General features: G+C 38.3%; 1 protein-coding gene across 1 annotated transcript; it reads left to right on the top strand.

Annotated features, from left to right (window-relative positions):
• Positions 1–5,906: 5,906 nt before the first annotated feature.
• Positions 5,907–16,640, top strand: ccr12a (chemokine (C-C motif) receptor 12a). The gene is made up of 2 exons (XM_042497820.2): positions 5,907–5,981; positions 12,484–16,640. Exon 2 carries the CDS (start codon positions 12,498–12,500, stop codon positions 13,581–13,583), a length of 1,086 nt encoding a protein of 361 aa, XP_042353754.2. The 5' UTR covers positions 5,907–5,981; positions 12,484–12,497; the 3' UTR covers positions 13,584–16,640.
• The last annotated feature ends 778 nt before the right edge of the window (positions 16,641–17,418 follow it).

Here is a 17,418-nt window from a genome sequence, read left to right as displayed (position 1 = left end):
AGCAGTTACTAATTTCACACCTACCATTATTGTAATATGACATGCATCTGTTTCTATTGTTCTCCCCCCCTCTCTTTCTCTTTCCTTTTTTGCCATGATTGTATTTCACTTGCTATTTACGACATCTATTGCTCGTCTGTCCGTCCTGGAAGAGGGATCCCTCACTATCCTCTACCGCTCTTCCTGAGGTTTCTTCCTCTTTTTTTTCCCCGTTACAGGGGTTCTTTTTGGGGAGTTTTTCCTTGGGTGATGTGAGGGTCTAAGGGCAGAGGGATGTCGTACACTGTAAAGCCCTCTGAGGCAAACCATGTTTTGTGATAATGGGCTATATAAATAAAACTGACTTGAAACTGATATCATTAAATAAAAGAAGTTGATCTGCAGGAGACAAAGGTATCTGAAAGCCATACAGACCATCTAAGAGACTTACTGCATTTTAATCTATCAACCTATTTCTATATTTTGAATTGTAACCAGTCACCTGAATTTTGTGTTTTTTATTACATAAAATAAAAACATTCTCACCTTTAGTAATAGTAGTAGTAGCAGCAGTGAATAAAACTTCGCTAAAATGCAAGATATTAAGTGTATGACACTCAAAATTTGTTTGAGGAGGACCCCCAGACCCCCCACTTATATCTGTCCCTACCAAAGTTGAAAGAACCATCGATTCTCTAGTCCACATCTACAATTATACTTATCATTCCTTTTTTGTTGCTAGGGCAACTGCTTTCTTCATTCCTGTTTACTTCCTGCTAGCTATTGCATTAACAAACATTGCATCAGCAAATATAAAAACCCAATTTAAATTTTGTTTTAGTTTATGTTGCAAAGCTCAAAATGGGCTTTGTTTTGTTTATTTCTTTACTTTTTAATAAACTGGACATGATCTTCAGCCATTGAGCTTCACAGTCTCAGTTTTTGTCCTGTTAAAACAAAAGCACAATGTGGTGATTGCACAATAGGAGACAGAGGTTTACCAGTTTACCCTCAGTCTTGTGGTTTCAGATGAGCAAGAACGAGAACTGAGCAACAATTTAGAGGAAGTACAAAGGAAACCAGATCAGATCAAACCTGTTTGATTTTTAACCAGATGTTTTGCAATTCTTCCACATAGGCTGCTATAATTTCTTGTCTTCAGAACATGAGGAAGTGTACAGAAGGTTATTTTTAAATTATGTAAGAGCACAGGGCACTTTATGGTCACAATCTTTCTATTGTAGCCTCTTCAGGCTGGAATGTTCAAAAAGTGTTAATGGTAATCAAATGAAGCAATAAATTCATGGATTAACATCATTTTCTTGTTCTGCTTTCAAATGCCTTTCACAAGTATTTTAAGGTTTGAAAGGTTTGAAAAAATGTAATCAGCAACTTGGCATAAAAAATAGTAAAAGGTTACCATAAAATGACCATAAAATTGGATTAAAAAACTAAAAAGAGAGTCATTAGAAAATTATTTAATAACTAAGGAAAAAAATGCCAAGAAAAATGTATTTATAATAATCATTTTATTATTTTTTTTATTTTTTATTTTTTACGGTCATTGTCTTTGCCAATTCTTTACTAAATTTTTGGTTCATATCTTGTGAATTTGCTCATTGTTTTCTTTACATGTTATTGAAAGAAGTCATTTCAATTTGCTCAGGTTTTAAAGGATTAACTGAGAGTTCTCCCACTTGTCATGCTGGCAGTGCCGACATTTAACAGGATGCATTTGCACGAGCTACTGACACCCAGCCAGAACGTAACGCAGCCAGTTTATGGCAGGTAACTACATTAAATCACAGAGGATTTTTAGTCCAAACCAGCAAGAATCAAAGGGGCAATAACTCTTTCTCATTTTTCACCCGATCAAATAAATTAATATTTTTGCCTGTGTCTTAGGCGGGGTCTTTATTTAGGATATTTGGGGCCTGAGGGTTGAAGCTCCTCTTGAGCCTCTCAGTGCTGACTTGGTGTAACCAGTGCCTTTTTCCTGACCTTGACAGGGTGAAAAGGAAGTTGTCGATGCGGTTGGGATCTTAAATGATTCTGCTGCCTTTATTTTTTTGGCAACCGGTATAGACACATCACATGTTGCCACTTTTGGACTTCAACATCTACATATTATGCTCTCGGTATCCTCCTGCGTCTGCTATTGACATTCCGGGATGCTGCTTCTGTAATGTCAACATAAGCACATGATGGGATAATATTGCAATTGGTTATGTTTAGGCAACAAAAACACATGGCAACAACTGCCAGGACATAAACAAATGCACATGCAGCATGTGGATTAGTTAGAACTAGGAAAAGGAGGCATGTGGTTTAGTGTAGAAAAAAAAACATCACATTCAGATGAGAAGCAAACACCACACTCCTACATGAAAGTATGTTTGTTGGACTCATCCACCGTCCCTATACGCGCCGTCGCTTTCCTTATATTACGTCCTTACAGCGTTTCAATCCTGCTCCAGATCATGTGGATGTGACAGGTTCTCTCAGGCCGTGTCAGATGACACTTCCCATCTGCATATTATGTGGATGTAGCAGGTGCTGTTCAAACCTCCACCAGCATATAACTAACTGGTTGTGTCCGAAGGCCTCTGGTGTTTGGATCTTACGACGAATGTACTGCAAATGGTATATGACATACCATCAGTGCTCTTTCCATACCAGGAAGTGATGTTCCCCATCAGGATGTTCTTGATGGTGCAGGACTAGAAATTGCTCAGTATTTGAGGGTATACCTGGAATTTCCTCAGGCATCTTCAGTAAAACAGCCTCTGCCTTGCTTTTCTCACCACTGACTCAGGATCCTGGTCAGGCTCTCAGGCATATGGACACCAAGATACCTGGAGCTATTCACCTTTTCCACTGAGGACCCGCTGCTGCTTCTTTCCAAAGTAGCAAAGTAGCAAAGTTCTTTCCAAAACTATCATCTCCTCAGTTTTGCTGATGTTCAGGAGTAGCGGTCCTGACACCTGCGGGGCAGGTCCTCTACTTCTTTCAAGTAGGCCTTTTCATTGTTCACATCGCCTGTGATCAGGCCCACCACAGCTGTGCCCTTAGCAAACTGGATGATGATGTTGGAGTCTGAAGTGGCTGCACAGTGGTGTGTGTACAGGGAGTGCAGCAGGGCACTCAGAACATGGCCCTGGGGGGCTCTGGTGTTCAGGATAAGAGTAGAAGATATGTATCTGCCCACTCTCACCACCTGGAGCCTGCCTGTCAAGAAGTCAAGGATCCACATGCACACTGCGGCGTTCAATCTCAGCTTCTTGAGCTTTGTGACCAGCTTGGAGGAAATTATGGTGTTAGACACTGAACAATAGTCAAAGAACAGCAAATATCACACAGCTCTCTATCTTTTCCAGATGCGATATAACGGTGTGGAGGACGTATCCCATGGCTTCTTTTGTAGATTTGTTGGTACGGTAGGCAAACTTTGGTGGGTCAGTGAGGAGCAGATGCAATCTTTAACCAGCTGTTAACCTGTTCATCACTACAGAGGTGAGTGCCACTGGGGCATAGTCCTTCTTGCACATTGGTTTTGTTTTCTTGAGCACTGGAATGATGATGAACTTCTTGCAGTACATTGATGACAAACTGAGCCAATGACCAGTTGAATGTCATTGTCACACCAGCACTAGTCAGTCAGGCATGTACTCTGGCTTAAATAGATAGGTTAACAACATCCTCTGTGCGAATATTTTGGGATGCCATGTCAGCTGTTGGAAACATAGAGAGTTTGCTAAGAGAGCTATCTAAGATGAAATAGCTTATATTTCTTCCGTCATCCCATCATGTCAGTGTTGCGTCAAATAAATTAGCTGGAAGGAGTAAGAACAACAGATTAAGCAATTTCCACACCAAGCTTTCTAGGTCAGTATAGCCAACATGCTCTCATACCAAGTCATCACGATGCTGCTTTTGCAGTGGACTTCCACGTTTACACATTCATTTTAGGTATCCTTCTGCATCAGCTGTTTAGGTTCAAACATTCTGCTACTGTGATGCCAACAAATACACATGGTGGGATTATGCAGCATGTGGTTATGTTTAGACAACACAATGCTGGGATGTCAACAAATGCACATGCAGGGACAGATGGTTGGGATTAGGGGATGCAGGCACATGATAAGGTGTAAAACATGTAAAACATTACTTACATGAAAAGCAAAAACCAGACTCCTACATGAAAGTCCATTGTTTGTTGGATCCATCCACTGTCCCTTCTACCTGCCCTGTAGGCGTCCTCGAGCTCCTAACATTACTTTGCTTCCAGTTATGTATCAGGCAGATGCAACAGGTTCTGTCTAGCCATGCTCTGAGGTGACGCTGCCCGTCAGTGTATCATGCTGCTGCAGCAGATGCCATCCAGCCATCTGCCAGCGTATAATAACACTGCAAACAGTTCTGTCCAGCCATGTTCTGAGCTGATGCTGTCCAGTGGTGTATCATGTGAAGGCAAAAGGTGGCTTTAGGCGTTGAGATCTTATGCAGAAAGCACTGCAGAAGCGGCAGCATTTGACATCTTCAGAATGAGGACAGACTGCGGTTGCTTGGGCACCGGAATGATAGTGGACTTCATGAAATACATGGGTATGACAGAGTCAGAAACAGGTTGAATATTCTTGTGAACACCGGCACTAGTTGATCATGTGTATACTTGAATAAATAAGGCTGGATACTTGAATCAGCCAAAACACTGCACAATGTATCACAGTTTATAACATTTTCTGTATTCATATTTGCCATGTGCCATGCCATGTTGGCAAACATACATAATTTGCTAAGAGATCTATTCAAGCTGAAATAGCTTTTATTTCTTCCATCTTCCAATTAAGTCAGTGTAACATCAAATCATGTAGCAAGGAGGAAGAACAAGCGATTTTGTCGTTTCCAGAGTCAGCTTTCTTGGTAAATATTGCACCCAGTGAGAATTTTATGGCTTCTGTTGACCACATCTACCATCAACCCTGATGGACATCGGCATAAAAGGAGGCAATTTTTTCCTTTAATTATCTTGGCATCAAACTCTGTTTAAGACTTTAGTTGAAATCATACTGAAGAGGCATCATACATGTCCTGTGCTGATCACGTTAAAAACTTGGCTACTAATGTCAGCTGAGCTTGGTGAATACTGATCTGTTTAAATGCTAAATGGTAGCCCACTTATTCAGTTTTTCTCTTTCATCTTGCAAGCCTGACTTTCAGTGTGATTACATAATTGTGTTCGAGCTCATCTGTCAATTAAACATTTACAATGATGTTCCTCATTTTAAGTGTTTTCCAAAAATTCTGTTTAGAATTTTTCAAGTGAAATGAAATAAGCCCTTTTTTTTACTGAGAATGTCAATTATTTTAATGATTTTTCTCTAACATTTCTTATAAGATTTCTTTGAAAATAGGAAGAAAACAATGAGCAGCAAAAGAAGAAATGACCCAGAAAATAGCAAGAAATTGGTAAAAAGTACAAAAATTCTGAAAATTAGAAAAAAATAAACACATTAAAATATAATAATAATAATAATAATAATAATAATAATAAAGATAAAGATAAAGATAAAGATAAAGATAAAAAGGAAAATTACCTGAAAAATAATAATGAAAAAATAATAATTTTGTTAAATCATTTATGTCATTATGATAATTGGCTATGAATGTAGTTTATCTTTAGCTTTTTTTCTTTTTTTTCTTTTTTGCCTATCATTTTAAAAATTATTTTTTCCAAATATAATAATTTGTTGTTGTTTCTGAAAGAAATTGTGCCAATTTGCTCAGAGTTTTAAGTTTTAATACTTGTGAAAAACCTAAATGCCTAAATGACAGCTGACTGACAAGCAACATTATTGAACCTCAGCACCAACAACACGCAGAAACTTTAACATAGTAGTGTGAGTTAGGACTGCCCCTTTGGCAGTAAAAGTCTTGAGCAGTCCCGAGTCTCTCAGTGCCTCCTTGTGCTCCTCTCACTGCACTCCTACAAAGCTGCACGGGTGAGTTCTATCAATCTTTACAACAGTGACATCAAGAGTCTCTTTGAGTTTTGATTGTTTTTTTTCTCCTATAGTATGTATGCTTTAAAGATGAAATGTCTATTTGCATATTTAGTTCATTCTGGTATGAAACTGGCACACTTATATCAAAAGCATAGGGAGGATGACATGTCTTTTTAAACAGAAGTTTCAGATCACATCAAACAGAGTATTTGCGTAGACTAGCTTTCAGCTTCATACAAAATACTGAAATTACTTTACATGAATCTGTAGTCGTTTGTTGTGGAAACAAACACTAACCTGATCCAAACCAGCTTTACAGTCTCATCAGCTCATGTGAAGCTGCAGGACTGCAGAATTTTACATTGATGTACAAAGTAACTGTTGCAATGGAGGATTATACACACAAATCATTATGAATAACTATTAAACACATTATGACCATTATTCAACCCTTTGAAACTAGAGCAAATTGGCCTGAATTCTTTCAAGAACAAAAGAAAAGGGCATTGAGCAACTTTAAAAGAAATGACCCCAAAAATATGCATGAAAATAGTAAAAAGGTAATAAATAAGGAAAGAACCTGGAAAAAGGCTCAAATAAATAATTAACTACATATATAATTATATAATTAGTTTTCTGGGATTATTTATTTATTTTTTTTGTTAATTCTCCAGTACTTTAAGCTCTCTCTCTCTCCATGTTTATGTTATTTTTCACCTTTTTTTTGTTACCTTTTACTGATTTTGTTACAATTTGCAGGACAATTCTTGCCAAATTGTGTATTGCCTTTTTTTAATGTTTTGAAAAGAGGCCAAACCAATATACTCAGAAGTCATAGGTCTTAAATACTTATCAAAAGCATCTGAACACAGCAAAAGAAAACTGATATTAATCCAGTTTTCAAAGGATTAATGTCAATTATACAAAGCTGCTGAGTGTTTGATAAGGTTAAAATGCCAACAAGTGCATGGTGCAATATTACAAAAATAGCATATTTTTATGCTATGCTAAATAGATATTGTCTTTGTATCTTAAGATCTCTACAGATTAATGATGATGTGTGCAATATTGTGTGCATATTGGCTACTGATGATGTAATATAAATTAGAATAATCAAGTTATATAGTGCGCATAGGGCGATAATAAAATTAATAAAAATCTTTATTGAAATAAGTCAGACATATATTTTTTATGAAGTGATTCACAAATACAAGAGGACGTCTGATAAAGTACAGAATGTATTGTTTATTATAAAGAGAAAACCAGATGACTATTTATTAATCCTTTGAAAACTGAGGAAATTGGTTGAGGAGGAGATGGCAACATCAACTTAAAAAAAAAAAAAAAAAAAAAGCTACAAAAAATTACTTAAACATATGCAAAGAAAGTAAAAAAAAAAATCTTTATATTATTTTATATATTTATATTAACATATATTCCTTTCTCTAACATAATTCTAATTATGAATTAGCTATAAATATATTTTCTGGAGCATTTATCACTAACTTTTTGGATAATGTTCTGGTAATCCTTCGTTCTAAAAATTGGGTAATTTCCTTGTCCCCTTTTACTTATTTCTTGCAACTTTCGGGACATTTCTTGCGAAGCAGGTCATTGCCTTTTTACTGGTGTTTTAGAAAGAAATCAAGCCAATTTGCTCCAGTTTCAAAGGATCCAAAAGCATGTAAAGAATGTCTGAGAACTCAGAACAAGAAAAATGATGATGATCCTGGTTTCAAAGGGTTAATGGGGTTAATGGAATATCAACAGTTATAACACCCACAGCTATGTTGTCATGAAGCCATTTGATGAAAGCCGATAGTAAACTCTGACGATGATGATGATGAAATTATTTATTTATGAGTTTTAACAAACCTAAATTAATTTGTGTAAATTACATAAATATATAGCCAGGTATTAATAAACACAATTTACATCTACTTTGTTATCAGCACTGTGTTAATAGATAACCACTTTCATTGATAGCAATCACAAAAAACAACAGACCTCATCGTGTGTCAGTGTAAACTATCCCTGTAATAAATGTAAATATAACATTATTTCATCTACAATGTCAAACAAGTATACAAGAAAATAAACTCACAGTTTTCTGAGGGTTACACCTGAAATGAAAGAAGATCTTAACGTGAACTTCACAGAGCTCTGCATGCAATATGCAAACTGCACAGAGGGAGGTGAAGGACTACTTCCTGTTTCCTGTAACTAGTTGATACAGATCTTAAAGTGAGACTCCTCATATCAAGAAAAAGGCAACACTTTATGGCACAATTATTATCTCCAGTGGAATCTTTATGATCAGATGATCCCTATGTGAGGAAATCCGAGCAAATGTTCCACATGGAGTTTAACTCTGGTGAACCTTGACATTTTAGCTCACGCCGTTGACTAATAAGAAGCTGGCCTTATGTGCTGAAAGGACAGAGAGGAAGTAGAAGGAAAGAAAGGAAGCAAAAATTTGTAGAGAGCAAAGGTTTTCACACCTTCATCAGTAGCATCTTTTGAATAGACAGTGTCATTGTCTTATTGTTCCGTTAAGCTGAGCATACAATGTACCATTTTAGAAATGCTGTTCAGTGCATTTTTACATAAAAAGTCCAGGCGGAACAAAACTAGATAAAAACAGCTTAGGGTTCAGAGGGTTAATTCCAACTCATACTGTATGAATAAATCATCTGCAATGTAAAGCCAAAGATCACCATTAATGTGCTCACGGCATGGTCTAGTCATCAAGCCATGACCTGAGAGCTCACACAGTATGAGTCCCTGTGGACCGTGCTGGCTATAGAAATAAGCTTGAAATCTGCGAGGCAGGTACTAGCAACAATGCATACAAGGCAGAATGAACGCATGCAAGCATGCTGCCTTGATAATTTGTGCAGTCCTGTGTGGCTTGGAAGACGTGGACAATATGGCTTGTCCATTTTACAGAGAGAAGTGGAACTAAGCTGCTCTAGCTGTTCCATCCAGCATTGTGTTGCCATGGCGTTTTCAGCTGCTCTCTTTGCTACTTCACGCAGACGCAGTGAGAAAAAAAAAAACGTTGACAGCTGACATGACGGGTAATCAAACCATGGCTTTGTTTCAACTATGCGAGAGCCTGCATTGGCCGACCAAAATTTTTGACACGTCAGAAATTCATCTGTCCAACGGCCGTTTGGGGTCAGATGACCGGTTTTCACTACCCCCTGTATGCTGCATGACAAATGATGCCTTATGAAGCTGAAATTCGGCCTGCCTCTGCAATGAGTTGTGCAGCTCAAAAGTGGGTCGAAAACAAGCTAAAATCATATAGTATATGCTTGAGTTTACACAGTAAAAGTGAAAAAGTGAAAGTGGCATTCAGACAATGCTGGGGCTTTACCTTTAATGTGTAACATGCTTTCACAACAGTAAGGGGTGCAGAGGATCTGTCGCAAAACAATATAAGTTATTTTTCTCTGAGAAGCCATAAATCGGAAGCTAATTTCAGCATCATTCTCTGTACAGACTTTTTACATGCATGCAAATTTGATTGGTCAATAGTTGTCACACTACAAGTCACTGTGTTTACAGATTCCACATACATATGCACATTTTTATAGAGATTGGAAGTGTCAGATCTGGCTGAGACAAAAATGTAGGACTTGTTAACCAAGTTGTGTGTTTGAGACAAGCAGCACTTCTTGTTGCATGGTCAGCTGGATTTTGCTGGACATGTTGTACAATTTTTGAGGGCCAGCCTTTGGTCACAAACATGCAGAATCCATACTTTTTATCCCAGGACTAGTTTTTGGTAAATAAAGAAGGCCACTGCAATGAACTCCACCCTTATGTTATGTGCTCTGCTATATATCCACAGCCAACCCAGCTACGCAGAGTATTTGTTGGATTGTGAGATCCAAGGCAAGGATGAAGCCTGTGTGGCAATTTCTGTCTGTGCCCTTACTCTTCTGACAAGCCCAAGCAGCTATTATTGACACGCAAGCTGACAACAAACGGAAACCAGAATGCTTGTGATACCAAATTTTCAGTGCATGTGGTCATGTTCAGATAACAAAAAGCACATTGCAACCAAAGCTTGGAAGTCAACAAATGCACATGCTGGCACAATAAGATATAATTAGGGGAAGAGCGAATTGCTCTCAAAGGATTATGGGACCAAAGATGTGAATGTCAGTGAAGGGAAGATCATTTTTATTGTATTGGGATCCTTCTTATCTATGTACTTGGCCTCCAGGATGGCACACATGAACAGAAATGGAGCATCACAAGTGTTACTTAACACACCATCATAAAAATTACTGTATGAAGTGCATATTGCTTATTTACATCTTTGCTGAAGAACACACCATTCCTTAACTTGTGAGTGCTGAAACACTCACAGCAATAAGCCTATGCAAAAAATAATAAGAGATATGCATATACAAAGCAACCAAGATGATTGGTGGTTTGATCCTTGGCATGTTTAACTAACATGCTTCAAATAGTATATATTGTCAAAATAATGCAATCTTGTTTGTGTGTGTGTGTGAGAGAGAGTGGTCCAGGGAGTGAGCAAGTGAGTGATAGAAGTCTCAGTGAATGCATCGCAGTATACAGAGCAGAACAGAGAAACACATCTTTAAGTCACAGTTTTTGGTTTATAAATGCTGCTGCTTCTCAAGACCAAGTGGAGCTCCGTGTTTTGCAAAATTAAATAGCATTCAAATTTGGATTGAGGCTAATGTCTGAAAATGTTTTTGCTTATATCATTCATGTAAGACCCTACATTACATGTTAAGAATGTTTTGGGTGATCTTGGTTCCCGGAGGATTTAACAACTGTTTTGAAAAGAAAACTGGAAAGCAACACTTATTCTACTTTACTATACTTCTTAGAAACTCAACCTGTCAGACCTTTTTGGCTGATGATGACTAATTTCTGGGAACAAGTACTCTTACACCACAGAGAGTCAGGACTTTTTTTTACAGCACTGTCAGCAGTTTCTGTTCTCTGTTTTGAGAGGGAGGCAAAAAGATTCAACACAGGATGACGGACTACGCATGAGTCAGTGGTTCAGCTGTTGGTTATTTCATAACACAGCTGTGTTCTTTGAAATTTAAAAAATTCTTACTCTCACAGAGTTGATGCTGTTTGGACCTTGGTTTTCAACATAGTAACAACCGCTCTTCACAATTTCTTGGTGAAAACATAACATGAAATATGTATGTAATCAATTATATGCAACAAATCCAGTCACATTAATATGCAAATAACTGCAGAGAAAAGCTGAAATGACAATTGGTATGAGTTACCCACAAGAGAAAGGACTTGTATAGTGCTTTTCTAGTTTTTCGACCACTTTAAGTGCTCTTACACTACGAGGCACATTCAATCATTTACACACACATTTATGCACTAGTAGCCAAAGCTATTGTACAAGGTGCCACCTGCTACTCAGTTTTTAACTATTCAAGCACATTCACACATCATAGAACAGTCATTGAGGACAATTTGGGGTTCAGTTTCTAGCCAAAGTATACTTCAACATGTTGACTGGAAAAACTGGGGATCAAACCACCAATCTTCTAATCAGAGGTCAAAACCCTTGACCACCTGAGCCACACTACCAATACTACGTTGTTTTCTTTGGTTGTCGGCTGATCCAGTTGTATCCAGAGGCATTTTGGTTTATGCCCGTTGATAATGCCCTTTAAAAATCCCAAATGGTGGGGTTTCAATCCATGATCTCATGTAAAGCTGCTAGTCAGCATCGGGTGAGAATACGGCCAGACAGAACCAGTCACAGTGTTGTTATATAATGGCACCCCTGCTGTGTTTGTAAGTGACAAAGCAAGTGTCATCCAGCTGTCAATGGTGTATAATTACACCGCCAATGGTTCTGTCCACCTACATTCTCACCTGACATTGACCAGTGGCGTTTCATGCAAATGCAAAAGGATGGGTTTTGGCATTGCAATCTTATACCAAAAACACTATCAAAGTGGTGGGACTTAATGAATTGGGAATGAGATTAGGCTGTTTAGAGACAAACAAGTTTCAGTTCATTTAGCAGCCTTAAGTGAATTACAGGATGTTGATGGATATAATATGGAAAGGAGCATTTACATCAGAAAGTATGTAAGATCATAAAACACCACCAAAACATGTTCAGCTTTCTGGTTTCCATCAGTGTGTTTCAACCAACACGTTAATTGTCTGAAACAGTGAGTTGAATTTCCTTGACAAGGGTCTACTATAGATAAAACATCAAACACATAATTTGTTTTTTTAAGTGTGTTAAAAAACATGAGAGCAATTCATGAAGAGATGAATGATTCTGACTGTATGAACTCAGATGACAACATGTTTTAAAGTTAGATCACTATTAAGAATTTGTTGTGTGTGAGGGTTGTGTTAAATTCCAGTTCTTCATATGTGGTAAGGACCAGTTGTGTTATATGAGCAATGTTTTCACCTGTCGATGAAAAGACTCATGTGGATCTCTGATATCTAACAGGTCAACCACCAGCCATGAGCTCCGAAAACCCATTTGATATGTTCAAGGACATGTGGTATGATGGCGAGAACTCAACTGACATGAGCTATGTGGTCAGTGGTCCTGTGAGGGTCTGTGCAAACCAGGCTGTCAACCAGTTCGGTGCCAAAGTCATCCCAGTTTTCTACTATACCAACTTCATCCTGAGTTACCTTGGCAACGGACTTGTCCTCTTCATCATCTACAAGTATGAGAAGCTCTGCACAGTGACCAATATTTTCCTCCTGAATTTGGTCCTCTCCAACCTGCTCTTTGCCTCCAGTCTCCCTTTCTTGGCAACATACCATCTGTCGGAGTGGATTTTTGGCATTGCTCTCTGCAAGATTGTCAGCAGCGCCTACTTCATCGGCTTCTACAGCTCCATCCTCTTCCTCACGCTCATGACATTTGACCGTTACCTTGCTGTGGTGCACGCAGTGGCAGCTGCTAAGAGCAGGAAAAAGGCGTATGCCATCATTGCATCAGTGGTAGTTTGGTGCATCAGTATTGTGGCGAGTGTGAAAGAGCTGGTTCTCAAAAATGTAGGCAACAGTCCTTTCAATGGGCTGATATGTGAGGAGTCGGGTTACTCTGAGGAAACCATGGCACGCTGGCGTCTGGTTACTTACTATCAACAATTCCTGGTCTTCTTCCTCCTCCCTCTGTTCATGGTGATGTACTGCTACATCAGCATCACTATCCGCATCCTCGCCACCCGCATGAAGGAGAAGTGCCGTGCCATTAAGCTCATATTTGTCATCATCTTCACCTTCTTTGCTTGCTGGACGCCCTACAATATCGTCATCCTCCTTCGAGCTATTCAGATCTCCCGTCCCAGCGATGATGATGAGGACTTTTGTTCTGACACAGAGAGCTTGGACTATGCTCTGTATGTGACGCGCAACATTGCCTATTTGTATTGTTGCATCAGTCCTGTGTTTTACACGTTTGTTGGGAAGAAGTTCCAGAGTCACTTCAGAAGGCTGATGGCCAAGAGGATCCCCTGTCTGAAGAGACACATGAGCATCAGCAGCCAGAGCACCAGAACTACATCACAGAGGACACCACACTCTGAGTACTAGACAGACACACTCAGTACGTTTCCATGCACAGCTCGATTAGGCCGTTTAAGTGGACTACTGTTCTTGTCCCAGTATACCCCAGGGGAGAATCCATTTATTGACACAAGTATGTCCAACTCCACCACTCTAGGTGGTGATATGCCCCCTTTCAACTATTTGCTCTGGTACCTTCTTCCTGTTGGCCTATTACATCATACCAAACAAGTTAGCAAGCAGCAAACAGGTTCAATGTCGAATGGTGAAAATATGAATAACTTTTTGGCACTGTACATTTTGTATGCACTCTACCCTCTTACTTGGTACCTTTGTCTTGTTTTGTGTTCCTTCTTCTTCTTCTTTTGTTATATGAATTTATGCTGTTTGCCTTCGGGGTCAGAGCCAGGCACAGGACTATGAAGCATAAGCAGAATACCCAGGCCAGTTCAAGTCCGGTTGAGGTGCATGCATTAAAGAGTAACCCCAACTACAGTATTATAGTACAGTCCAACTTCGAGAACATTGACTTAGTATGACTTCAGTCAAACTCACATGTATTTTTAAAGTCCAGTTTTAGTTGGACTTATACTATATTTGAACTTTCTCTAACATGATGCAAACATGTTGCCACACACACACACACACACACACACACACACACACACACACACACACACACACGCATACAGAGGTTTGCTTCAGTCTCTTTTGGGGAAATTACATAAACAAACTTACATTCATAGGGGCCAGGACGAATCAAGCCAACAGTTGGCCGGTAGCTGATGAGCGTCTGTCACTCCAAATATTGAATTCAAAGCATGTTTACTTCCTGCAAGACCTTACACTGTAAAATCTCCTTATCAGACACAGACAAATCTTCTTTCATCATTAATATAACTAGATAGATCATTTTCAAGAAATTCCTATGCAGGTGTGCTGTGCAAGAATTTTCGGCTACTGTTTGAAAAGAGTATTGCAAGTCAAAGTGGAAGTCAACCCCAGCTCTGAGCACTCTAGTTGTGTTTTTTCCACACTGTATTCACTATTGTGAAGCTTCCTTTGAAATGCTTGCTGCTTACAGTCTGGTACCTGCTCCCTAAATTTTTATATAGGCCCAACCTCACCAAAGCACTGTGACAAACAACGTCACCAATGCAACAATTCAGCAGAAAATAAGAAAACTCATGCGAAGGGCAAAGGGATTGAAATGTATTACTTTAGTATGAATCAATGAAACAGTATGAAGTAATAAAATTGTTTGGGTTTTTTATGATTTTGTTTTGTAGGAAAATCTCTCATAGTATACATTTATTCTCCACTTCCCACATTGAAATTGTTATCTTTGATCATACTATTTTTTTATTTCTTTACTTTTAGCAGATATTGTATTTGTATTGAAGTTCTCAAGAAAGCCTTCTTAATTGAGAAAGATTTCATGATAAAGACTTCTTTTGTGTCTTTTTTTGTGTGTTAAACAAATTCAAGAAAATTATGGAATTTAAGAAATATTGATGTGCTGTGGCCAAGGTCACGACTGAATTTTGTATGTCTTCAGGTGGCCTTTGAGTAGTGCAGTGTTACCTGTCCGCATGTCAAGGTGTTCTTGGACAAGATCCAAGATGGCTGTTCCATTGGTGCTGTCTGCTGTTTCATCAGTGTGTATGAATTTTTAACTGAGTAGCAGGTGGCACCTTGTACGGTAGCCTTGGCCACCAGTGTGTGAATGTGTGTGTGAATGCATGAATGTGACGTACTACTGAAGCACTTTGAGTGCTCGGAAGACTAGAAAGGTGCTGTACAAGTGCAACATCCTTTTTACCATTAAAGTTTCCATTCTATTCTCTCCATAGAAATGCAATACAGCTGTAAAGTGATTCTGCTGTTGATGTGTAGATACAATGTGGGTCTGAATAGGTCAAGTCAAGACTGGGTGACCAACCCTGCAAAGCTAGGTTGTGCTCATTTAGTAAGAATCTTGTTACTCAATTTTCTCACTGTTAACCATCAAAAGACCACAAAAAAAAGAAAAGAAAAAAGGGAAATGAGCGACTCGTCAAGGAGTGTCCCACAAATTGCAAAAAAAAAGTAGATTTAGGAAATTATTTTTAAAATAGCTAGGGAGAAATTTCCAGAGAGCTTCGCTTCTAATAATCGTAATTATATATATAAAAAATTTATAACAGAATAATTATGATTTTAAGCAGTTTTTTTCCAGGTCATTTCCTTTTCCTTTTTTTTTTGTTTGTTTTTGTTAATTTCCAGGTATTTTTTTCTATAAGAAAACTGAGGTTGATACAGGTTTAAAAAAACTGTATCAACCTCAGTTTTCTTTTGTAGTGTTCAGACAACCAAGAATTTGAAAACCTTTGAAACAAGAACAAATTGGTCTGGTTTGTCTCCAATACATGGAAAAAGGACATGAGCAGCTTGATTAAATGCCCTGCAAATTTCAAGAAATCTATAAAATGTGGGAAGACAAAATAACATGAAAAACAGAGAGAGAGAGAAAGAAAAAAATCATTAGATAATAATAAAAAAGGAAGAATGTTAAGAGAACTACATAACTACATATTTACAATCATGTTGCAGGAATATAGTTATATATTGTTTTTAGCACTTTTTAAAGTCATTTTATTTGGTCTGTGTATGATTTTTACTTTTCTGGTTTTCAAGAAATTTATTGTAATTTTTTACTAATTTCTTTCTGATTTTTTATGGACATTTATTGTTAAGTTGCCTTCTCTTTATGTTCTTGAAAGAATTCAGGTCATTTTTCTTAGATTTCAAAGGGTTGATATCATTCACGTGGAGGAGGCAGGCCTCCGGCAGCCCAGTTTAGGACACAGACAGAATTTGTGCTAAATCGTGTTGAAATGTTAGTGTTCTTAAAGATTTTCCATGTTTTCTATGTGCAGCTGAATTATTTCATGTATCTGCTTTAGACATTGCTCTTGGGCTGATCTGTACACTGAGTGTTTCAATTCACTGTTTCAAAGTGTTTGTATTTGACACATCTTATTGAAGAGCTTTAAAATAAACTTTATCTTAACCCTCAAATAAAAATGCCTCTGACATCTGTCATTTTGTGGAAACGTTTTCTTTCTCTAATTCTGTGCATTGTATTTCATTGGTTTGAATTGGTGGTTAGATCAATTCCCTTTTTTGACAGAACATCTGGAACGGTTTCCTGTCAGCTCAGCACACTCATCTGATGAATCAGTCCAGTCTGGAGAAAAAGCATGAAGCAAGTGTATGTGGACATAGTGCTATCAGTGTGATGAAAAAAGGCTTAATGTCACAATATGAGTCAATGCTATTGATGATACATGTTAGAGCCATTTTTTGGGTTATGTGTATTTGTGTTTATTTTTTTTGTTTGTCTGGAAGCCACAGTAGGTGGCGCTCTGCACTGTGTGGGCAGGAATGATTAAATAGAGCAAGACGTAATTACTCAGCAGGTGTGCTGCTGAATGAGAGAGCAAACAGTTTTTTGACCGTCACGTCACGTCACGTCACGTCGGATCGTGGTCGTCGACTTTATTTATGCGTTGTGGCAAATATGTGAGCCTTTTTGTTTGTATGTGCAGTTCAATTATCGGCGCATTGTGTCAAGAGCGTTTATAAATAAATGTGGATGATTACAAGAAGTGTTGGATTCATTGGACCCGGAAGACGACGGACGCGTCAATTATCAGTCTCAGCAGGTAGCAGCAGCCCCTCAGTGGCTTAGGTTCGTTTTGTTGTTTTTGTTAAAAACAAGTCACCATATTTAACTCAAAAAACTTCGCTTCAGTTAGTCTAGTTAGTCGCGGAAAGGCCACCGCACGGAGGCAGAGCCAACGCCGGAGCTAACGCCGGA

Source organism: Plectropomus leopardus, chromosome 12, assembly GCF_026936395.1.
Source record: "Plectropomus leopardus strain MGB_pleo_1.0 chromosome 12, ASM2693639v1, whole genome shotgun sequence".
Classification (NCBI taxonomy): Eukaryota; Metazoa; Chordata; class Actinopteri; order Perciformes; family Serranidae; genus Plectropomus; species Plectropomus leopardus.
The sequence above is the reverse complement of the archived record's forward strand: the minus strand, read 5'-3'. Positions and strand labels throughout refer to the sequence as shown.

Excerpts from the sequence above, each read along its gene's own strand:
- ccr12a (XM_042497820.2), top strand. The coding sequence starts at position 12,498 with ATGAGCTCCGAAAACCCATTTGATATGTTCAAGGACATGTGGTATGAT.